At 29.2% G+C, this 26,442-nt stretch overlaps 2 protein-coding genes across 2 annotated transcripts in view; one reads left to right on the top strand and one right to left on the bottom strand.

Annotated features, from left to right (window-relative positions):
• The window catches only part of LOC122272569 (uncharacterized), a 568,266-nt gene that overhangs the window by 290,220 nt on the left and 251,604 nt on the right, over positions 1–26,442 (top strand). The window lies entirely within an intron of this gene.
• LOC107447301 (malectin-B) lies at positions 7,678–26,442 on the bottom strand. Its single transcript, XM_016062175.3, has 4 exons — positions 25,936–26,442; positions 22,658–22,837; positions 17,482–17,539; positions 7,678–14,744 (listed from the first exon to the last, which is right to left on the bottom strand). The coding sequence occupies exons 1-4, from the start codon at positions 26,299–26,301 to the stop codon at positions 14,536–14,538; spliced, it is 813 nt and encodes a 270-aa protein (XP_015917661.1). The 5' UTR covers positions 26,302–26,442; the 3' UTR covers positions 7,678–14,535.

Genomic DNA, 26,442 nt, shown 5'->3' with positions numbered 1-26,442 from the left:
AGTGAATTCATATCTTTCTATTTTAATCAATACTGCCCATTAAAAAAAAGTCATCGAATAAAGAACATCAAACCACTCAGCGCTCTGAGTCGTACGAAGCTGTTAGATTTTACCTCGAAGTGGCGTGAAAAAAGTTATTAGTTAAGAATATCATCCTTGCAAGTTAAAAGATTTCGTTTTTAGATAATGACTTACAAATTTGTTTTTCTAATAAATGGGTAAATTTGCTATTGTAAATGGAACTGAAAGGGTTTATCTGGAAATATCTAAACAAATAAAAAAAAGTAGTAATGAAAAGTAGAAGAAAAATATTTTTATGTTATGAAAGATTTTGAACAGTTTTTCAAACAAAAATACGCATCAAGAATTAGTATTTTTAAAAGCTGAAAAAAATGAAATGTTACATTTGAAATAGATAAGATGTTTTCTTTTTTATATTTTTTAAATTCGTGTACTTTAAAAAGAGTTTAAATTATAAATATATTACAATTAAATATGCGATTAGTCTAATATCCCCAGTAATATAAAGATATCTTACAGAAAAGATGATGGAATTTGAAATTCTTTTATAGATTACTTTATAAATGTTAAGTCAAATAATAAGTATAAAAAAATGTTTCCTAATAAGTGGAGAACATTATTTATAAAAAATTGGCTAATTAAACTAATTGGAGGATGAAAAACAAAATTTACTTGATTAAATTAGTAACAAACTATATAAGAATTACAAATATAAACCTGTTATAGTTGATTTATTAAATTTATATGTATCAAATTATATGGAAAAGAAAATAGTTATGAATTTTTTTTTTTTTTTTTGATTCTATTGGTATATTCTATAACAAAGGAAACGAAGAAAAAAAATAATTAATATATAAATAATGATTATAATAAAACAGAAATAAATCTAGACTTTTTTATTCCAAATTATGAAATCAATCATTATATAAGAAATATATTGTACATCGAAAGTATAATATAACTAAATTTAATAAAATTATATCGAAACAGTATCATACTATTTTAAAACTTATTTAGAAATTGGAAACATTGGTAAACAAGTAGACATTTCAATACACAACTCATTATTAGGTAAATTCTTTTACCCAAAATTAACGCTTACAGAAAAAACTTTCGAAAGTTAGCTAGAAATAAGAAATAATAACATAGAATTTAAACAAAAAATCAAATGTCACTTAATATACGATTGATATTAATATGATTTGAATGAAGAAAAAGAGGTAAGCATCTAAAAATAGTTAATGATGAAACAATTTCGAATTATTTAAATAAAAAATTTTGATAATTTATGCTTAGCCATGTTTAGACCTGCCCTTTCAAAACAAAATCCTGATTTGCTATGTGATGAATTATAAAAAATCTTTTTAAAAGATATCAATCAAGGACAGTATGAAATTACAAAAAACATTGGCAAAAAAATTGCATGAATTATGCGATATACTGCGTAGAGAAAATTTTAATGAAAAAATATAATGTGATAGATGTTTTGTAGAAAATTCTAATTGTGAAGGAGAGTAGGTGTTTTGTAAAAAATGTTTTAGACTATGTAAATGTAAAAAAAAAATGTTTAGATAATCATAATATGCTATATAAAAATGAAAGTTACATCTGTAAAATGTTTAAAATGCAAATGTAACATCAATAGAAGTGAAGGAACTCCTTAAAAGCATAATTGTGAAGAAATGTAAAAAGTGTCAAGAATGATTAAGGATTGGTCATAAATGTTTTATGAAAGGAGGTAGAAGTATATTTGTTTCGAACAAGAAAGGAGAATGATGCGACGCTTGTAAAAAAAAGAAAGAGTCTATTTTGTAGGTACGATTGTTTTAAATAGCTATTAATCAACAAAAAAACACCATGTTTTTACTGTAACTCAGAAAATTATACAGAAATATTTTTTTGATTTTAAGACAAATAAAAAAATAGGAACTAATGAAGTAAATCATGATTGCAATTGTAGGGAAAACAAACTCAGCAGTAATGGAAAATGAATTGTTATTTCATCTAGAGCAGAGGTCGCCAAAGTGGTCTATATAGACCCCAGGGGTCTATTTAACATAAGCGGGGGTCGATCTGAGCCAGGGGGTCGATCCGAACCGGAAGGGTCGATTGGTCGTAGGATTATCAGTATTTTTCAGATATGTGACAATTAGAAATAAAAGAAGAAGATTTGGAAATATATACAGGTAATCAAAAATTGAGCGACGATTTTAAACTGCGTTTTGTTGATTCGGAAAACATTGACATCCCTGATTGGATTATTGTGCCATTTTTTGCTCAAATTGAAAACGTGGACATCAACCTGCAAGATGAGCTTGCTGAATTATTATGCGGATTTGAAGCAAAGACGCTTTTTAAAAATTTAACAATAAGCAAATTTTGGACAAATATAAATATAATGCAAAAATATGTAAGACTTTACGAAATAGCTCAGCCATTTATGATAGCATTTCCAAGTTCCTATATGGTTGAAGCCGGTTTCAGTCACGTAAATTCAATCTTAACTAAGAACAGAAATAAATTAAATGTGGAGTTTCGAGGGGATTTAAGATTAAAATTGACCAATTTTGAACCCAATATAACGAACCTTGCAGAAAAAAAAACACCAGGCACACCCATGTCATTGATTAAGAAGCAATAAATCCGTAGTTACTTTACTTATTATTTCTACTTACTTATAATTACTTATTATTTCATAAATATTAAGGTATTTATATTTCAACATTAATATATTTTTCATAAAACTATTGTTACACTATGTACTATTACTTTAATAAATGTTCAAAATCATAAAATAAATGTACAAACACAGTATCTAATAGAGTTTTATTTTAATTAACAGAAAATTACTTTTATTGGGGTCGATGGAGATTTCGAAAAATTATGTAGGGGTCGATGATCAAAAAAGTTTGGCAACCCCTGATCTAGAGCATTGTTTCTCAACGGGGGCGATACCGGGGGATGTGAAAGTATACTGAAGGGCGCTAAATTTGTTTTAGGTGGTAGGGGGGTGATCAACATATTTGGTCATTCAAATTTATTAACTCCGAAATAAAATTACTAAAATGAGATTAATTTAATAAATAAAATTAATCTAAAATTATAACATTAAAGAAAAAAAGATTACATTAATGTAACAAATTAAGATTATCCGATTCAGCATTTGTTATCAGCCATAAAACGAACTTAAAGTGACACCCATTCTTCAACACGAAGCCAAGAGTCAGTTGTTTTTGCCACATTCAAGCTATTTGGAATCAACTGGGGACGTACAAAATGAGCCGCTACAGATTCGCATCGCAGTATGATGCACTGCATCTAACAGCTTCAAATTTGAGGCAGTTGCAGTGCCATAGACTGCGCAAGCGTAATCTATGCGTGATAATATCAACGCTTTGTAGATTCTGATTAGAGCGATGCGATCCGCAGCCCAGAAAGTATTTGAGAGAACACGTAACAAATTTAAAGTTTTTTCACAACGTTTTCTAAGATAAAGAATATGGGGCAGAAAAGTGAGTTTGTTGTCAAAAATCAAGCCTAAATATTTTGTTTTCGAAACAGTAGGCCCCCCAGGGGCACACTCTTGTATGACGGGTACGGCGCACCCGGGGCCCCGAGCTGGTCCTGTTTTGAGTTTCCGACTTTTTATCAAATATTTATATTGACCTAGTGAACGAATTTTATTTCATTACATTCAAAAACACTGTTTATCATTTACAGATTATAGATCTTCAGATTTTTGATTGTGTTTTACTGTTTTTGTCCAGTTTCCTGATTTATCATGTTTTACCTATTTATTTTAAATAACCAATTTTTCCCTAAGCTTACAGACTAACAACGTTAGCTTTTGCTGACCAGCACGTTTGAACATTTAAGTAGAGTTACATTTTTCCTATCGTCTTGTTTACATACTTCAAATCGTCATGTTTACATACTTCCTATTGTAATGTTTGCATTCATGACGATTTGAAGTATGTAATCATGACGATAGGATGTTTGTAAACATGATGGTAGGAAGTATGTAAATATAACGATTTGAAGTATGTAAACATGACGATAGGAAGTATGTAAACATGACAATGTGAAGTATGTAAACAGGACGATAGGAAATATGTAAAACACGACGATTTGAAGTATGTAAACCTATGGCAACACTTTACATTCTTTCACCATTAGCGTGTGGAAAATCACTGGAGAAGGAAGTACGTTAGTTTTTCACAAGATTTTCAAATACATTAAAAACCTCTAAGTTAGGAAACTACATCGAACAAAGTTCTAAAAGAAAACATTGTAGAAATTTAAAAAAAAAAAAAAACATTATGGACAATTAAATACGAAAAATATTAAGTAGTAGTAGTTGTAGTAGTTAATTTACGTCGCACTAGAACTGCACAATGGGCTATTGGCGACGGTCTGGGAAACATCCCGGAGGATGATCCGAAGACATGCCATCACAATTTTGATCCTCTGCGGAGGGGATGGCACCCCCGCTTCGGTAGCCCGACGACCTGCGCGCGAAGTCGAGCACTTTACGGTAGCACAGTTTAACGAGGACCAATACCGCACACCCTCGGTCCCTACGCAGACTGATCCAAGTGGTCACCCACCCGCACACTGACCGTAGCCAGTGATGCTTGACTTCGGTGATCTGCTGGGAACCGTGTCTTAACGATCAGTCCACTGCGGGACGAAAAATATTAAGAAAGGGGAAAATATCATAGTACTTTCTTATACAACCGAGAGACATTGAATACGTCTTCTCCCCAGATGACGTATTCAAGCATTGTTATCATGAACCTTGGGCAGAAAAAATTAAAATACTTAGTTATGGAAATTTTAATCACAACTTAGAAAATAAAATAATTTATGTCCATTGAAATAGATTTTTAAATATGAACATACAATTACAAAAGAGTACCAGTCCTAATAAAAATAACCACAGGTGGAAAAATTCAAACACAATATTTTTCTCACCTAAAGAAGTTGAATTTAGTTTATTACCGTTCCATAAGGCAGAATTTATAGATGAGAAGAATTAATGTACAAACAATATTTGCTTATGCAAATTGGAGAAATGTGAACAAAGTGATTTCATTAGAGAGCTAATATTATATCTCTATACCTAGTTTCAGGTTAAAAAGTTTTCACTTTAAAAACTATTTTAAATTCTAAGTCTACTTCCCTCACTTAAAAACTAAAGTGAATCACATTTTACTTAGATGTGAAAAACAACTTGCATAAAATATCAATAATTTGAGGTTGAAAAAATATTTTTGTGGTTTTTTGTTGTGAAACCCTTTTTTAAATTTATTTTTGACTGAAGCAAAATTTTTTATGAATCTAAAAAAATAAATAATAGTTGTTGTATTAATAGTTGTAATGATTGAAAAATTTTAAAATATGGGATAGCAAGCAGCATTTAAACAAGGCAAATAGAAGTTAAAGCGCAATATTTTTTAAAACTAAAATAAATAAGATTAATAATTAACGAAAAAAAAGCAGAACGCTTGCAATTTGAATCATGTTAAATTAAAAACTCAAATAACCTGAAATGAACAAATTTATATTTTTATTACAATATGGTGTCAGAAAAAGCTAGTGTTTAAATTCAAGATCATTTGGGTCTAATTGTTTAAACATGAATTCACAAACACTATTTACAGTTTATCTATAGACAGAACTCCCCTTACCACAAAGTCTAAGGTCGTCTGCTGCTATGGAAACGAGAAATAGTGCATTTGAATAAGGGGTTTTCTTTCACCCCCGATTTGCTTCCTGTCACCGAACCCAGTCAAAACATATCGTAAATAGTGACTCAACACCCCTACTTGAAATAGTTAAACCTCGTAACCAGTCACCGCCATTGCACCAGACAAGTGGCTAGGGGAGTTCTTTACATGGACAAACTATATATAACCTAAGAATGAAGCGGCAGCTTTATGACACAATAGGCTGATATTGGTTATGGAAATGAAAGCATACAAGTATAAAATTAAAAACACGTTAATTGGAATAGATTGCAATATACAGGGGAGAAAATTTCTCCCGAAATTTACAAAAACTTTAGAATTTGAGTAGAAGGGATACTTGCATCCTCATGAAAATCTAATGAAGACTGTCAGCCTTCTTCTTTTTCTTTTTTAATAAACAATGCTTGTTTCATAGATTACAAAAGATGTATTACTTAATTTAATACTAAAATAATTTTTTTTCGGCTCATAAGAAGATGTAGCGAAAAAGAAACAAAAGTTTTACAAGAAAATTTAAGAATTATAGTACGCTCAAAGTTTTTTCTTTCTAGGGCTCACACTATATTTAATTTAAATAAAGAATCTTTTTTTTTCCCCAGTTATTTATACACTATAGTTTTAAAACACTAAAAAATCTTTTTGGGTTCAAAATAAATAATATAATAATGAAATAAAGACCTAACAATCAAAAGTTACAACTTAAGGATAGGATTAGCTAGCAGATGCCAGAATTAAAGTAGTCAAATATGAAAACAAGCAAATATTCATATATATATATATATATATATATAAAAGAATCAAAGACAATTGAAACGGTTAATTAAAAACGAAAATTTTTATTTCATTTACTTTTTATTAAATAATTACAATTTTTTCTCCCATGTAAAACTAAAATTAATTCATTAAATTTAATGAATGAATTAATATTTGAAAAAAGTGTATTAACATGAAATGTCATTCAGAACAACCTTTAAAAAAATGTACTTGAACTTGAATGCATAAATAAAAAGTATTTTATTAACGAAAGAAAATTTGAACAAGATATATAAATATATATATATCGGGAGAGGGTGAACTAATTGTAGGACTTGGAGGAAAAAAAGGTGCGTGGTATCAGATAACTATAAAAGTATAAATTGGATGACGTGGACCACACCTGCTACCACGTAATGATCTTTATTGAATTTATCTGACACAGAGATAGAAGACAAAATATTTAAATGTGTGCAATAAACTGCTTTTTTGTTCAATAAGAGCTATAAGTTAGAAACTATTGCTGATGTTATCTTCGAAATATGTGAAAAACTGACATTAAAATTTAAAACAATGAATAACGCTTAACCCATTAGCAAATTCTATTTCGTTTTTCGCTCATCTTTATTTAATGAACGAATTAATCCTTAGTTAATGAACGAATTGAAAAAAAACTGTATTAACATCAAGTATCATTCACTACAAGTTTCAAAAAATGTATATTTGAACTTGAATGAATAAAATGTATTTTATTAATGGTTTAAAATTATAGTAGGAATAGAAAAAACCTCCTTCTGCGATGATATAGAAGGCAAGCTATGAGAAAGGGAAAACAGACAAATTGCATGAATTTTATAACAATAAATAAAAGAAAGGGAAAAATTTTGATTATCTAAGCAGATATTCTATTGCTTCATATCAATGGGGCTCTAAAGAAATAATAAATTTCTTACATCATTTTATTTTCCTAACATTCTTCACCGGCTAATAACATATCATCTAAATTTCATTATATAAATTTGTTGAAATATATTTTTCAAATTTCTTGTTGGCCTTGTTGGTTTCTGTTTTGCCAATGTGTTCTGCCATTATGTTAACATATGGAATGAATTAATATGAAAGACAAATCTGAAAACATCACTCATAATACTGATCATTGGAATAAAGCACTTTACTAATAAAACAATGGAAAAAAAAATACTGAAATATAATGTAATTTTATAGTAATTTAAATACATTTATTTTATTTCACCAGTTTGACTAGATTATTCTGTTTACAGATGAAGAACTGAGTATTAAAAAGTTCACATAAACAAGTTTTTAAAATATCACGAAAAAAAAGGTCCAACTTATTATTACAATAACAAACAAATTTTCATTGTGTTCGAATAAGCGAATTCGATGACGTTCATGTTTAGAGTTTGATACAGTAAATTCAAATAGCAGTTTTGGAGTTACTGTTTCTTATTTTTAATATTTAAGTCTAAAAACACAATATCATTCCTCTAAGTTCAAATTAAAAAAATAATTTTGTTTTTTACATATGATGCAAAATGATAACAAAATAAAAGTGTTCATATGAAAATTCTAAGTTAACTGGGGTGGGGGGGGTACCACAAGGAAAAACATATGACAAGGGGTACCTTAAGTTTGGAAACAACTGAATTTTACTATAATTGATGGTATAATGCTTTAAGCACCAAACTTGGTGAGAGAAAGCCTAGGGTAAACAGAATTTTAGCACCATTATTCTTTCAAATGATCGCTCACACTTTGAAATAGGATGAAAGCAAAATGATCAATATATTTTACTTTCATCATGATATAACATCATTTAAGAGTGGAAACTGGATAAAAATAATTACTTAAAAACTGACTGTACTTATAATAAGAAAAATTTATTCATTCTACAAAAAGTGTTTTCAAAAGTGCAATTATATTCATAGACAAAAGTACTTCATCTAGTGAGGTGAGTATAAAAAAAAAATAATACAAAAGTATGTAATAAAAGAATAATATTTCTTACATAGATATACAGACATAATGTTTCTTACATAGATGGGCATGGTGGGCCTTGGCCCTCTATGCTATAGAAGCAAAATTTGGAGCAGACAAAATGGCAAAAGAGGATGCTGTACTAAGAGAGAAGCTTTCTATCACAAATTCTCATCTTCAAAAGTAATTTAAAATATAGAAGAAATGAATCCAGACAAACCTAGAGTAAGTCATTCAAATACTGAAAACAAAATTTAAAAATAAAAACAAAATCAGGATTACACTTTGCATTATGATATTTTAATTTTTTTTTCTCTCCACCAATTCAAACGTAAGGCTTATTCTATGTTTGCCTAAACTTATTTCCCTACGGGTGCGTAGCCAAATATTACAACCAAAAAAAAAGCACCTTTTTAGCACTTAAAAAATATATTTAAGCACTATATAAATTAGCAAAATAATTTTCTAAAACTTTACATGATCATGATAAAATAACTAGTTTTTGACAAAGAACTCTTTTTCTTGAATATATTATCCACCATAAAAAGATCGAGACTTTTGGGGCTCGATTTCAGAGGGTGGAAAATGAAGACTGAAATTGAGAATATTTTGCAAAATGCAGCAAAGTTGCACATAAAAGTGCAATAATCTTATCGAACCCACCTCAGTAGACGCACGTGCGGACTCCCAAGTATTTCATCAAATATGTAACATGAGTAGCGCTACCATACGTTAAGGAGAACCGAGGTTAAGCCGAAATGGATGTTGGTGGAATGAATTGTGAAAGCGTTGAATAGAATAATGTGAAAACCACACTTTTGCATAATACACAGCGAAAATCGACATGGTAAAGAAAAAAAAAATTCTTATTTTCGAAACGGGAAAATTAAGCACTTTTTAAAAGTGCTACGCACTATGTTTTCTTTACTATGGAAGTAAATTAGAATTTGCAAAGAAAAGTTTCCTCCGTGATATAGCCTTCTCTTAATTCATAATTTTTTTATCAAAAAGAATTTTCCACAAAAAGTAACGCAGGACATCAGGTCTTACAAAATCAACTAGTGCCGATTTTTTTTCTTTATGGACTTAATGAATTTTACCTCCGTAAAAAAGTGACTTCTGTGAAAATTTGTTTGCCAATAATGTATTAATTTATATAAATTTCTAAGAATTCCATAGGATATAGTGGAAATAAGTTATTCCATAGGATATAGTATAAGGGCAAGTAGTATACTGATAATAAGTTATTTTGATGTCTTGAATCAAAAAAGAAAACCTTATTTAAATGTATGAAGAAGAAGTGAGCAAAATTTAAATAAGACAGTGATTCTGATTGATTTTGGAATATATTCTTGACACCAGAATAACATATGATAAAAAATTAATAATCAAGTGTTTCTTGGGAACATGTGAAATCCGTGTAACCTTTTAAATCAAACCCTTATGAGCTTTTCTATTCAAACTGAATTATAAATAAAAGGTTTACCATGAGCAAATATTAAAAAGAATAACAGATTCAAATAAACAACAAATTAAAATGGATAAATCTCATAATTTGATAACCGAACATAAAGTAAAATAACACACATAACAACAAGTTTAAATCAAACAGTCTGTAATTTTTAAAAAAAAATTCTAATAACAAAAATAACTACACTTTTTTTTCCTCCAGTTTTGTTACACTGAAGTATCATCAAAATATTTGCACAAATAAAAATAAGGTTTAGTTGAATATTTACGTTATCTATTAGAATGCGATAACAATAGAAGCGATTGATTTTTGCAAATACTATGAATTAAGCAATATATTTTCATAATAGTTACAAAAATTAACTCTTTTATGTGCTTCCATTTTATGTGAAAATAACTAGTTAAAACACCTTCTCCACAAGAACAGAAAACAGAGCAATATATAATTTTTTTTTACAATTCTATACTTATTAATAAATGCATTTTCACATCTATTTTTATTTAAATTTAAAATAAAATTTAAATTCATAATAATGAACAATTTATGATTGCAGCAACACTATCATTATTATTTGAAGTTTGCCTAAAGTGGTTAAGGTGAAAAATGTTACAAGTAATGTAGAAGTTAATTTTAATTATAAAGTCAATATGTCTTTTTTAAAAAATTAATTATTTTAACAGGATATAATTAGAAAAAGTTTATGAATTTTCTACACGACAGTACTTAATTTTATGAGCATTTATAATGTTACACAAATTACAGAAATAAATAAGTTTTACAATTCAACAAAAGAAATAAATTTTAAACAAAATAGTTCTTTACGATAATTTTTTGTAATAGGGATGTCAACTTGATATAAAAATTTTCTGCACCTGCAGAATAATTTTCCCAGTGCAAGAAGATAATTATAGTAATGTTAGTTATTACAATGTGCAAAATGAAATATCTTTTTTATACTTAACAAGTTTTATTTCCTTCAAACAATAAAATAAATCTCAATCTTCATTGATTGATTATTTTATATGGATGGTGTTTTTAATATAAATGTAAAAAACAACAATCGTGAGCTGTTCTACTTCGGGTTAAAAAGCATACAGCTGCCCTACTCTGATGGGCGACGTTTTCAAACTGATAATTTTGTTTTTAATAAAAGTAATAAATAATGTAATTTCTGAGTTCGAATCTGCTGTATTTCGTAAGATAAGCAATTCTGGTGAGCCTGAAGTGAAAATTTATTTTAGTTATTTACAAATGTAGTGTTAAAAAAGGTGACATGGTTGCAAGATTTAGAAAGAACTCGCTTTTTTGGCAGTTCTGATTTGGCCTCTTTTTACTTGTTTATTATTGTTCATTCCTGTTGCAAGCCATACACAGGGCCAAATCTTTCAACAAAAATAAGAACTTTTTAAGCCCTCAAAAATATTTTTAAGCACTACATAACCATACATATACATAAACAAAATAATTTTCTAAGACTTTAAATGATCAAGATAAATTAACTAGTTTTTGACAAAGTACTCTTTTCTTGATTATATTAGCCATCATAAAATGATCAAGAGATTTTTTGGTTTGATATCAGATGGTGGAAAAGTAAGTCTGGAATTGAGAATATCTTACAAAATGCAGCAGAGTTGCACATGAGAGTGCAATAATCTCACCGAAACCAGCTGACCTGCAAGTATTTTACCAAACATGCAAAAGGATTGGTGCTTTCATGCGCTATGGACAGACCGTAAGCCGAAATGGGTTGTGGTGGAATGAATTGTGAAAACATTGAATAGAACAAAGTGAAAAGCACACTTTTGCATAATACGCGGCGAAAATCGACATGGCCAAGAAAAAAATCTCATTTCCGAAAAGGGAAAGTAAAGCACTTTTTAGAACCACCCAATGAAAAAAGCACCTTTAAGGGCTTTTAAATAAAGAAAAATCGAAAATAAGGACCTTTAAGAGATTTTTAAAAACACTACGCACCATGATGCAACATCATATGCCAGTGTTAGCATATTGTTCAAGCATCAAGATTAAGTTTATTTTACAAATTATCATTCGGGATTAAGTTTCCAAGTAGATATATAGTTGAGAAAGTAAGAAATGCTTTATAACAATTCTTTTTTCCCAAATGACTATTCTTATGTCTTGAAATGACAAATCTTCAAATGACGATTCTCTCTTTTTTAAACACAAATAATAAATCAGGCAAAAAATACATGTATACAAGAAATACTACTCAAGGAAGTCTCAAAATACAATGATCACGTTGTGAGCCAAATGGCTTCAAAATACACCGGAAATAGTAACAGGGAATTATAAGCAGTAAAGAGATTGCAGCGCACCCTAGTGTAGAAAACACCACCCATTATTAACGATAATCCTCCATAGCTTTCAAGTATAAAATAAAATATCTAATTGGTCCATTTGTGTCACATAATGAAATCTGTTACATAACTGTAATGTAACATCTAGAAAGTATCTGTCTACTATTATTGCTTGTTATTATCACAATAGACATTTAACATGCTAATGAAATATCAATAAACATTGCTTTGAACAAAACTAATAATAATATACACACAGCTAAAAAGTATAAAAAAACAAGGCTCACTTAAAATAGTTGAATCATATTAAGGGGCAAAAATAGTTGACATCCCTGAATTTATAAATAATTTTAATACCGTTTAAGTCACTTTGTACACTCAACACAATACAAATTTTGAAATCTGAAACAGAAAATAATCAATTAATAAAACAATTTCCTTGGTATTTTAATTCAACAATGGCTATTAAATGTAGGTAAAAGATAATTACGGAGTAAACATAAAACAATGTCAAATAATTGAATCTATCCTTTTTGATCAAGAAAACTATTGTTTCAAATATAACAGAATGTGGTAACCAATGACCTTAATTTAACTTATACAGTAAAACCTCGCTGCAACAATATTTTGGGGACCCAATAAATGTATTGTTATATCTAGAGCCTACATACTTTGGGGACACAATAAGATTTTTTTTCTTCCAATTTTAATGTTATATAGGTATTAACTATACTATATAAAAATTAATTTGCTGAGTGGTAATCATGGTTAAATATGAAATCAGATAGAAATGTTACACCTGTGACTTATTAAGAGATAAAGAAGCCATTTCTAAGAATGGAAGGTCTTGGGGTGGTCTATGTACACATCAAGATGGAGTATTGAAATCGGAATACAAAGGTTGTGGGGAAAAGAAATAAGATAAGTACATAATCAGCATCAAGACTTCTCTAGTTAGAAAAAACTAGAAAAAAAATGGCAAAAAGATTTTTTACATTATTTGAAAACATATAATAAATAAGGAAAATAAGGTTGAAATTTGAAGGGGAAAAAAAAAATCATTTTACAAAGGTTTATTGCTTCAGAGAATATCCCAATATTGATAGGTGGATAACATTAAGCAAGTTTGTCAGGAAACATAATTATAATATTAGATATTGTAGTAGTGAAAGTTCACTGTATATGAATTCCCCCCGTTTGCTTTCTAATTAATCCTGCAAATTGACACAGTAGTTTTCTAATCACGAGACGTAAATCATCAGTATTCATGACATTATTTCAGGTATTGCATATTCTATAATTATGTTCTACATAGTAGGGGAGGGAAGCCGCAGCCTTTGGATAGCCAAGGAGTGGGTTCCTAGTTATTTAGTTAATTTTTCCCCATAAAAAATTAAAACCCTACCATAATAAAAAAAAAAAAATTTCACATAGAAGACTAAGCGTGAAATGCTTAAAATGTTTTTAATACAAAAATATTATGCATAGCTTTGATATTTTTTACTATTAAGTTATTACAGGGTTCCCACTCAATTTTAGAAAATTTTTTTTCCTGACTTTTACAGAAATGAAAATCCATACCATATTTTATCTATACTCTATAATTTTTCTTCAGAAAACTTTGATTTTTTTTCATTTATAATGTCAAATATTAGACTGTGCGAGCAAAAACATAAAATAGAGTGAGAATGGAAACAGGGAAAAGCATTACTAAAAAGTGGAATTTCATGAAATGATTGTAATAGATGTCAGAATTATTTAACTTGAATCCCAATAACAGATTACTGTCACTGGCAATTCTAAGACTGGTTATTTTCCAGATATGATGCAGGAATTTCCTAGAGTTTTTTTTAGTTCGAGAGTTTCTAAAATAAAACTCCCTGACCCATTATCATATCCAGAAATAATCAAGTAATTATTAATCAATATAAAAATAAAATCATTGTTGCTGCTAAAAGCTTTCCCAAAAAGGTTGTGCACCCCTACTATGGAGATCCTATTATTCTACACTTAACAGTCAGAGGATAAAATCAAGTAAATTAATTAGGAAATATCAGAAGTCTAAATTTTGATTTAAAGTAACAGCCATCACTGAGCTTAACTTAAAAGCTATTACTTAACAGAGTTTTGTACTAAGAATTGTTGTACAAATATGTAATGGCATTGTGTACAAAGATGAGGTAATGGCACACAAAATACTGAGAAATTTGTTTCCTAAAAAAGCAAATCATAACCGGCACAGGCAAAATAATAGTGGCAGAAAGGCACCAATGGCAATGATTATAGGTAACATTGTACTAGAGTCCTCCGTGTCGTAGGGATTCGGACTTCTAGGACCAGATGGATGACGAACGGGGGAGGATTTTTTTTCTTGTCGTACATCCTCTTCTTCTTCTTCCTTTTCTTCTGGGGCTGTTGAAGGCAACTCTGGAACATCTAAAAAGGAGTATTCCACAGTAAGATAAAGTATCTGCACACAGCAGTTAACTATTTAATATTTTTTATTATTCCTGACAAAAAAAGTATATATATATATAAATGCATGCACATTATGGACATAAGAGAAATATTAATAGAACTACATTCATACAAAGTATTGCTAATCTTTGCGCTACAGTGACTTTTCTCTTTGAGAGTAGCATGCATATAACTAAATAAACACTGACTTTCTTCTACCTTGCATAAATCATGATTACAATATCTGCTTGATATTTTCTTTTTTAACTTTTTTTTTTGTGTGCACACTTTTTATTTGTATTACCAGGGGTCTGTTTAGAAGAAATTTGGCTTTGTTGTCACAAAACATCTTTTCATAAAAACGGACCCTTCACAAAATATCTTTTCATAAACACGGAACCTTCACAAAATAATTTATCTTTTAATCGGACGGACCCCTCACAAATTTGTTTATCTTCATTATTGTTTTGTTAATTGAATAAATCCTTCCCGGGGGGAAGAAAGACAGATGTAAACGAACTAAGTTTTGACTTCGGCAGACGCTTCTTCCTTTATTTGTCTGAAATGAATACTCCCCATTCAGCAGTATAGGCTAAATGCCAAATATTTGTATGTTGCATCTCTAATTTAGTTGCAGCAATTGCTGTTTATTTTTGAAAATTAAATTTTTTTAAAAATTATAATTGTACACATTTGAGCATTATCTTCGTATTTATTTACACTTTAAAAACTCCTTGAAAAAGTTTTTTGCAATAACAGGACCCTATTTGCACAAATTCACAAAATCAGGATTGAAAGAATGTGACTCAACGTTTATTTTATATTCGCAAACTATGAGTAATTTTTTCACAATTTTACAAAAACAGGACCTTTTACAAAATGTCTGGACAGATCCCTGATTACAACAAATAATAAAGAAGTATCAGCAAAATTGGAGAATCACCACCATTGTATACACGTGTCTCCATTATAGCAGTCAAAAGTATAGATTTACACTTAATACATTTTTTTCCCTTCCAAAACACCAGAGAAAATAGAAGAAACTACAAATAACCAGCACAAATGTTAAGATAAGAATTATAAGAACAGAGCGCACAGCCAAATCTTCCAACAAAAAATAAGCACCTTTTAAGTACTTTTTAAGCCCTAAAAATATTTTTAAGCGCTATACACATTAATAATTTTCAAAGACTTTACATGATCATGATAAAATAACTAGTTTCTGACAAAGAACTATTTTCTTGATTATATTAACTATTACAAAATGATCAAGAGATTTTTCGTTCAATGTCAGAGGATGGAAAATGAAGCCTGAAATCGAGAATATCATGCAAAATGTAGCAAAGTTGCACCATGCAGGTACAATGATCTCACCAAACCCAGCTCAAACCAGCACCTGCAGAATCTAAAGTACTTAACCACACATGCAAAAAGATTTTCGGTTTCACACGCCATGGACGGAATGTAAGCCAAAATGGATTGTGGTTGAATGAATTGTTATAGCGTTGAACTGAACAATGTGAAAAGCGCGCTTTTGCATAATGCATGGCAAAAATCGACAAAGAAATGATTCTCATTTTTGAAAAGGGAAACTTTTTAAAAATACCCAATAAAAAAGCACCTGTAAGGGCTTTTACAAAACCTTTATTAGTACCTTTAAGCAATTTTTGAAAATGTTAGGCAGCACAAAGAATAGTTTGAATTTAAACTAATACAGGGTGATAAATAAATAACTCAGGTAGAGAAGTTTAACAATAAATATTTTCATCGCAACAATCAGCAACTCTTTTTGTACTATGTCAGCAGTTCTCAAACTTTTTACTGTCACAGAGCATTTCAGAAACATTATGCAAAGCATTAAATATTAACTTGTAGTTATATACTGCATTTAACAATAAATAAATAAAAATTCTATAAAGCACGAGAAATGAGAGTCACGTAGAAAAAAAAAGGATTTAAGGATAAAAGGCTAAGCGAGGGATTAAGCACATCGTTAACAAGAATGTGCAAAATTTAAGAATTTATATTTATGAAGCTCTGTAAAAAATTCATCGGGATATGTTTCTGAATCGGAGAAGTCAAAGAATCAACAGTCTTGAGATCTGCAAAATTCCTCAAATTAGGAGCAATATTACGTGCACTATTCCTAGTTTTAAAACCCAAAAGGAGAATTAAGAAAACCTTGGATTCCCAGTGAAAAATCTGGCATGATTGTGAGCCCAACTCAAAAATCCTGAAAATTTCTTGAGTAAAGCCATTAACGACACATTTCAAAAAATTAATATCATTATAAATTTATGTCAATGACATTTTCAAAACATGAAATTCTAAATAAATTATATGCAGCATAATTTAAATGAATGATTATGTATATGTTTACTTTTACCTCTAATCACATTTATTATTCTACGAAAAAAAATATTTAGAAATGAAAGAGATGCCAAGTATAAATTCTAGTTCTAATATTTTTAAATAAAATATACAAGAATTTTTATGCATAAATGTGATCGATAATTTCTTGAAACTTCTGGATCGCGGTCAGAATCATCTCTGTACAACAGGAATACAAACATCTTTGAATTGATTTAATTTGTTTAAAAATAAAATTTCACAAAAACAGTGATAAATTAGGATTACAATGAGCTTATTAAACATAAAAGTCTTTGAGGAAATTTATACAATAATATAAGAAATGTGCACTAAAAAGAAACCTTACCCGTCAATGTTCCTCGAATAACGAAGATAGCATTAATTTTAGGATTATCCCTGTAACCCTAGAAAAAAAAAAGAATTTTTTTACTCATTTATTCATTGAGTAGAACTTAAATTCATTGAATAATAATTCCACACAAATAATGCATAACAAAAGGCCCTTAGGCCATTTTTGGACCACAGAATCTTGCAGATTGGCAACTTTACACACTTTAATACTAAAATAAAAAAGTTCATAAATTAATATATATATAAATATATATAAGGAATTGAAAAAGCAAATTAGCCTAATATTTTGTAGTAGAGTGCATATTAACTGCACTCTGATCAACCTAATTGCCCAATAAACTGGATAATTCAAGGATCAAGTATTTTTCCCCATATATTTTGTTAAAAATGTTTTGTATTTTTTATTTATGAAAATACATCTTTACCTTCAGATTGTCTTAAGTCAGTCAAAAAAGTGCTTTTTTTTAAAAAAAAATCCATTGGAAGTACAATGTGTGTATGTAACATTTTTTAAACAACTACAATTGCTAGTTTTATATTTAAGAAACATTGCAATAGTATATTGTTGCTATACTGTTTTCAAATTGTCCAATCTGGATTATTTATTAACCAGACTATCTACCGTCCTAAACAGTCTACAGCATGGGTGTCAAAACCATGACCGTTTGAGGGCTACATAGCAAAGAGAAAAAATTTGCTGGGTCACATACAATACTTTTTCAAAAAATTGAAATAAAAATTAACTCTATGTAGTTTTATTAAAATAAATTAACATAGTTTTACTATTAATTTTTTAAAATTTGAATTAGATACTAGAAATTCATATTCATATTATATAAGGACTATATATATATCATATCATAATATATATAGATATATAATTCATATTAGAAAATATGAACTATAGGTACATATTTATTTTAAAAATTTGTAAAAGTTTCGTTTAATTTAGTTTTGATTTCATAAAAATGGAAAAAATTCAAGTTAATTCGATGGATAAATTTGCTTTTGTTGAACAAGCAAATCGATATCGAGTTCAGCAGACAAGGTTGCAATTCTTAATGCATTTTCACGATGTTTGTCAGCGATCTTTGTGTGACTTTTTTTTTTGTATGCTTCATTCTTGAAAATAATTGTTCACAAATATAGGTACTGCCGGAAGCTGAATTTGATTCAAGAATTAGGAAATCAAAATACAATGCAATATACCGCAAACAAATATTGTAATTCTTAAAAAAATTCGCTGTCGAGTGGACACACACATAATTCGAAACGTAAATTCTCATGACATACTAAGATGGGCGTAACGGTCAGGTTCTGGTTTTCATATTAAAAATAATAAGGGTAGACCAGAACCTGACTGTTGTGCTCTAAGATGTTTTTATTTCAAAATAAATGTAAGCGAATCGATTATATATAAAAAATATTGCAAACATTAATTTAAATACTTTCATGATTTGCAATTGGGCCGCACTTCAGACAAGTATGCTCTAGATCAGTGGTGGCGAACCTTTATACACCAAAGTGCCAGTTTTTCCAAAAAAATTGTTCAATGAGGTCAAAACGTGCCGTCAAATAATTTTGACTTCGTGATTATTGGAAAAATAATACTAAATACTATCAAATCAAAACTCTTTATTTACATTGAAAAAAAAACAAAAACATTTTGCCATGTCTTAAAACAACTTAAAGTAACAACTGAGTGACTTCTGTTGTTGCAGATTAGCATTAATTGTTAATTTTTTTATTAATAATTGTTTATTTTGTTCGTTTTTGTGAATTTTAATTTAATTGTTTCATATGCTTCATAGTGTAATAACATTTGTGTAATAAAAATTCATAGTGTAATAACAATTGTGATCGTTGGCGTGCCCAAAATATTGTGTCTCGTGCCATTGGTTCGCCATCCCTGGTCTAGATTATCAGCGCCCTTTTTTTTTTTTTAATCACAAAATCAATTGGAGGAATCTTACAAGAAAAAGAAAATACATAGTTCAGGCCAATAGAAAAACCCTTTCTATGGAGACACACAATTTCTTCATTTAAATAAATAAAGAAAAGCATTCCTGCAACAGCCAGTAATTGTTAAGGCTGTAACAAGCTATAGATGTGAAAGCAACATAATTTTGTGACAAAGAATAATGGCTGCAGTGTGGTCAGCTTCGAGTGACAATCACCTTTCCTTCTCAGACAAGCTACAATAGTATCAAGCAGTCACTGAGGATAGAACTTTAGTTTTTCCCTATGATAGATAATTCCGAGTTTTAACCACTGCATGAGTGTAGCTTAGTAATTAAAAGCAAAAATGGAAAAGGAAAAAAAGGTTAAAAAAGAAAATGAAAATTAATAGTCTGCCTTTCAAATCTAAATTTTTTAAAATCCACCAAAAATAATATTTCAATTTAACTAAAATAAGCTGTAGCATGGAGAACAATAAATATTTAACAAGTAATGAATAATAAATTTATTAACAGAACAAGTTTAGGAAATTTTTCTAATGTCACTTTTTGAACATAAGCATAATTGAAAAGTTTTTAAAATGTTTAAAAGTTTTTAAGACCTCTGAAATGCATTGAATTTTAAGTGTTTTAATATTTCTATAATAACAAAATAATTTTTATGACATAAAATTAAAAGGATTAGAGAATTTTTTTATCAGGTATTAAAAATTTATTATTTTAACTAAAATTCTGATTGTTAATAGTTTTTTGAAATTTTATAAGTACTTATTTGTTTTTACACAATCTTCATATTTTCTTTTATTAATTTTAAAAATATCTGTTGATCTGTTTCAAAATTATGACCTTAAACAAGAAAATAAGCGAAATGTACTAAATTAATCAGTTGAGATTATACAAACTTTTCCCTTATATCTTTAATCAGTCAGAATGATAAATTAAAAAAAACTTAGTCGGGATTAGAAACAAGTGATTCAAATTGAGAAATTTCTTAAGAATTTCAAAGCATGAAGACTTTCAAGGTTTAAAGAGCTGCAGTTTCCCCCTAGAATTTAATATTTTCCAGAGGAATTTTCAAATTTCCTACGAACTTAAGGTTTCACAATAGCATTAAAAAAAATTTCATAGAAAAATTTAAGACTGAACTTATTTTTTGACCAATTAACACAGTCTAGCGTAATTTAGAGGAATTTTTCAGAAATTTATGCCTTACTTTCGATGAGAATGGCCCACCTATCATACCAATGATTATTTTTTTTTAAAAAAACCATATATTTTTCAGCAAAAAGCGAATAAATAAAAAATAACCTTGTGTATTTTTTTAAACCAATTGCTGAATTTCTTTTTCTTAGAGCCCTTCTTACTTCAACTTATTTTACACTTGATCATCATCAATGCTTAGTCCTAGATCTATAAATTTGATATTTTAAAAAATAACCTTTGCCCAGTATTTCAAAATAATAGGGTGAAAAATACAAACTCAAGCAGATAGTGGGGAAAGTAGTTATTGACCATGTCAACCTTCATATATGTAAAGGTACCCCTACACAGAATTGAGTCTTATATACTTGTGAATTGGAATTGTTTATTGGTAGTGGTTACTACACTACAGTACATCCCCCACCAGAATTTTATCTGTGATAGAATTCGATGGACGGGATTCCACTAGTTGATTCATTACCGTTTAAGTGAGAAGCCAGGAGAGCTGCATTAAGATCACCGTAGTTTTGAGTGCTGATTGTGAGAGCTGTATTAAGTTCAAAGCCGTTGTCGCTCTCGTGCTGCCATTAGCAGTCGAGTGTATACAGGACGACAATGTGTGATCGAGATTGAGTAGCAACAGCGTCAGGAGGTGGATAATGCCACAGTCACAAGTCAACTGTTCAATGGGGACTATCCATTAAAGTAGGCATGTTCAAATCGAAGTAGGAGTTTCTGTTAAGATAGGCATGTTCTATGCACGTCCAGGTCACCAATGTGGGGAGAGTTGTTTTCGACAATGTCAATCTTCATCTATGAAAAGGTTCCCTTACATAGAATCGTGTTAACATGTCTTACATACTTGTGAATTGGAAATGTGTATTTGTAGTGGTAGATACATTACACAGAACCAACAATATTAATTGAAATTCTGTCAATCCTATTCTTTCATTGTGGCGTCATCATTACTTGATCTTGCAATAATTATGAAAAACAACAATGTTTTCATAAAAAGTCATAAAAGTATTTATTTCTTTTAACATAAAATAATTGTTAAATTATTTTTTAAAGAAAAAGGAAAAAATAATTTGCAAATGAAAACTTAATTTGAAAAACGAATTGAAAATAAATATTTATTGGAGAATGGAAAATCAGTTCATTTTAGTCCTCAGCACTGAAGGGTGGTGCCAAAGTATTCACAAATTCTCTGAGAGTTTCCCAGTCGCATTTTCAAATGGAATAAAGTAAAGCCTGAACATCCACAGAATAAGAACCTTCCCCAGTGTCTAAGCACAAAATGATGGTAGAAAAGTGACAAATAAACATGGGTTATGTGGTTTAATCGGAAAGGGGTGAGGAGTAAGCTTGAATAAGATAATGAAAGGGAGAAAGAAACAGGTGCGAGGGAGTTGGACAAGTGCACAAGATGTCAAACTTAAATTAGAATAGATTTTTGAACACTGGGGAAGGATTGATGACTAGAAAAATCATCAACTGAATTATTAGAATTTTCAAAATACGGAAAGATCCCCAATAATCAAGATCAGAAGATAGAGAACAATGTTGAAGGATTTCAGCAGAAAAAAAATCTAAGATTAGAATATCAACTATGTATGATCATGGAAGATTGTTGAATATCCTGATTTTGGACAAATTTTCCTAAAGTAAAAATTTAACGGTGAACTTAGTTTGTCCAATATATGAAAGACCATATTAACAAGAAATTAGTTGGAGTATGTATAGTTTGTCTATGTTAAAAACTCCGCCCATCACAAAGTCTGCTGCCATGGAAACAAGAATAGCACATTTCAGGGAGGGCAGCTTTTCTTCACTTTGGGGCTAACACAATAGATCAAAGAAAAAGATCTCGTTGATCCAAGACAAAACCTGTCCTAAACAATGATCCCATACCCCTATACCTCTTCACCACAGTCAGGGGACAGACAGCTAGAGGAGTTCTTACTTTAGACAAACTAAACCTTCAGAGAGATTTAAAATTACATAAATTCTCACCTTAATGAATTCAACTCTTATTTTTCCATCATGTTCTGACTCTTCTTCATTAACTATAAGCTTATTTCCTTTCACAGTGAATGGTATAAGTTCATCATGTGCAACTCCTTTTCCCACTTTAGCAAAGATATCTAAATCAGACACAACAGTATGCACACCATTCAGTGTCACATCAAATACCTGCAATATATCATTAAGCTTGAATAAAAACAACTATTTATTCAGTGACAAATAAGTAAGTTATTAAATATTTTAGTCAGAAATATCAGTATATAATTTTTTATATACTGATATGTCTTATGTTCTTTCTACATAATATTCAGCATTTTTCATTTTTTTTTAAATGTAAGTTAAGTAAAAAACTTTTCTTGTAGAAAGATTTTTCCTTTGTGAAGTAAAATAATTTTTTTTTTTCCTGCGGAAATTATCGACACATTTTATCTTATCTTCAGAATTATATTCAAAAGATGCCTATCTCACGCATCTGAGTGGGAAAAAATGCTTATGATTTTTTGATTCTCATTTGAGAATAATGAAAAACAAAGAAGTAAAAAATTTAGTTTTCTTTTCTGATGAATTCTATTTTTTAATGCATTTATTACTATTGATTTTCACATAGTTTTTAAAATCCAATATTTGTAATACAATATAATTTATTACAACAACCAATTCTTAAAATGAAAACACACACCCTTTTTGAAGAGTCCAACTTGCGTGATTTCGCTGTCAATACTCCCCTCCCCAGTAGTTATAGCTACAGATTTCACGATTTTTTTTAATGTGATGATATACAAAATGCGAAAAAGGAAATAATTAGTGTGTTTTCTCCCAACAAAATGGGAGAATATTGTCCTTAATATTAGAATAAAAATAATATTAGGTACTTACTTAAATTTTTTTTAAAGTATTTTATCTGAAAAGTTTTCTTTTTTGAAGTTGACTCTTTTGTTACTTTAAATTAGTAACAGGTGTATTTGTTATTATTAAAAGTATCGAGCAGAAAGATATTAGTACTGGAAAGGTATTTTACAAAAAGCCAGAAAAAATCCTGCCACAGGGCATATATGAATCCCTTAATTAACTGTTTCCACAGTTGCAACTCAAATCTAGAAAAAAAAGATCCCTGTGCTTTCCCTGTATATATTATACACAATATATCAAGAGGAAACACAAAATAACTGTACAAATGTGTGAGCTATATTATTATGCCTATTACTAAATTTAATTGTTGGAAAAACTTAAAGAACAGTTCAACATATAGGAAAAAATATTAATGCAGCAAATGAAGTAGTATAGTATAGCTAAACTATATTTAAATAATCCATAATTTGCACTTTGAGTGTTCAACACTTTGTAAAAGATAAAATAAAAATTCCCTGTATTTTCTCAGTTCATAAAGAAAAATTCAAAACTCTCACTTATTTTAGACAATTTTTTAATTCCTTTTATTTTCCAGGTTTCCTTCGTGGAGTGGCGACTCTGGTTTCATAGTTCGGAAATTTTCACCTTATAATAATACCTTTCTCACTGAATAAGAAACTGTTTTTTCTTCCTATTTTTGCTAGAAAACAATGGGTGAAAATACGTCTAGTTCAGTGATGAATTTTTAATGACTATAATTGCTTCAGTAAATAATTCAATAATAGTGCATCTGTGAATTTATTTTTAAATTACTACATTTTGTTCCTACATTTAACTAATGTTTCTCAAATTAGGCAAATGTGAAGGGAGGTTTCCGTGACTATCTAATATTAATCTGTATTCTACAGTGAGTGAAAAAGGTAAAAATGTCTATATTTCATTAGCAGGCTTTGAAGTGGTACAAAATAACAAAGACTACACTTTATAAAAAAATAATAAAATCAAGAATTTTTTTGGTACAATACACACACTAGACTATTTTTAACAAGAGGAAATGAAAAGCTATAAAAATATTAGTCCAGAGTTTTGAAAATTTCGGTTACTACGGCAGATTTCATTAACTCAGGGTAGGGATCTGTCTAGGTTTTTCTGAGAGGTACCTATTTTGTGAAAATTTAGACATAATTTGTGAAAATTAATAATTTAACACAAAAATATGGTAAAAATATGAATTTATCGTTTTTTTACAGGATACAAAAATAAAATTTTAAGAAAGTATTTTGTGAAACTATTGTTTTTCCTAAAGTTGAATTAGTGAAGATACCGCTAAATGGCAGTAAATTTGGCCTAGACAGATCCCTGTTACTATACGCAACCTTATAAAAAATAAATATTTTAACTAATTTTAAAAATAGAAAGGTATCAAACTTTTGGTGCATAAAAAAAATGGATTTCTTCGGAAATATTTAATGTTAACTTGAAATATGTTTTAGTGAGATTTAAAATTATTTCTATTACAATACAATTGAATAAATATTATATTCAAAAATTTATAAATTAAATAATAAAATGGAGAGATTTTCGTATCCTGATCTTAATAGCCAAATCTTGACAACTTTCGGGCAGCGGCCCATAAGAAACTAAAAAAAAAAAAAAAACATCACAGAAATGGACCAACTGAAAAGGTGTAATTCGTAAGTTTAAAATCTATTTGGCGATTGTAGTCGACAAATAAGGATATGGAATATCCCCAATAAAATATCCAAGGCAAAATATATAAGATTGCTTTACAGCAAAATACAAACCTAAAATATTTTAGTTTATTATTCAGGGTGCATAGCCAGATTTTTCAACAAAAAATAAGCACTGAAAAATATTTTTTATCACTTTCCAAAAAAATCATTAATAGGATCTGTGCAGTAATAAAAATATTTTTTTTTCTATCGTTTTAAGTTCTTCATTTATATACGTAAAATCAATTAAATTTAAAATCTTTACATAATCAAGATAAAATAACTAGTTTCTGATAAATATTGAAGAGAAAATTGTGAAAATTATGCATTTTTTGTAATTTAGAATAAAAATCGACACAGCAAAGAAAAATCTCTTTTTAAAAGATAGATAAATAAGGCTTTTTAAAAACGTAAATCAAAAATAAGCACCTTTATGCACTTTTTAAAAACGCTACACACCCTGTTAGTTATGTTATTGTTTGATTCAATGCAACACTATTCCAATAGGTTTTTTCCATAGTTTATTTACACTGTCCTGGGAATAATATTTTTTGCCTACAAAATTACCTGTTTTTTAGCCCGCAAAAATACCTGTGACTGTATTTTTTAATTAGACAAACATTTGAAAAAAAGGTTGACTGCATTTTAAATGCATTACAAATCTGGTGTTGATGATTTTAATACCTTCATCCCTGGTGATGAAAAGTAAACCTCACAAAATTTCAGCACTAAAACATAATCTCCGTCACGATTAACAGGAATTTCATAACCAAACGTTGCATGGTGATATCTCTCCGTCTGATATAATATTTGGTCCGTTCTTGGGACTCTGCTGATAATTAATTGTTTTCCGTAATCAGACGCAGTTCCGATTCTACCATGTAATGGATCTCTTCGATAATGTATACCGTCTGAATCAACATGAGATTCACCACCTGCGTTAATTGCATAAATCACATCACCTAAACAAATCACACAATCACAGATTATACACAGTGCTAATGCTAAAGTTAATGATAATCTCCTATCCCATGATCGAATCACAGCCATATCGAAATATTATGAAAGCATTTGCATATTATTCATTGAAAAATAACAGCTTTATCACCAATTTTAGAGAACTTCCAACATTACACGATCGCAGTATTTTATTATTTTTTTTCTCCGAAAAACAAACCGGTCAACACAGTT

The sequence above is a fragment of the Parasteatoda tepidariorum genome, chromosome 9 (assembly GCF_043381705.1).
Source record: "Parasteatoda tepidariorum isolate YZ-2023 chromosome 9, CAS_Ptep_4.0, whole genome shotgun sequence".
In the NCBI taxonomy this organism is placed as follows: Eukaryota; Metazoa; Arthropoda; class Arachnida; order Araneae; family Theridiidae; genus Parasteatoda; species Parasteatoda tepidariorum.
Note: the sequence above shows the minus strand (reverse complement) of the source record. Positions and strands in the feature narration are given on the sequence as shown.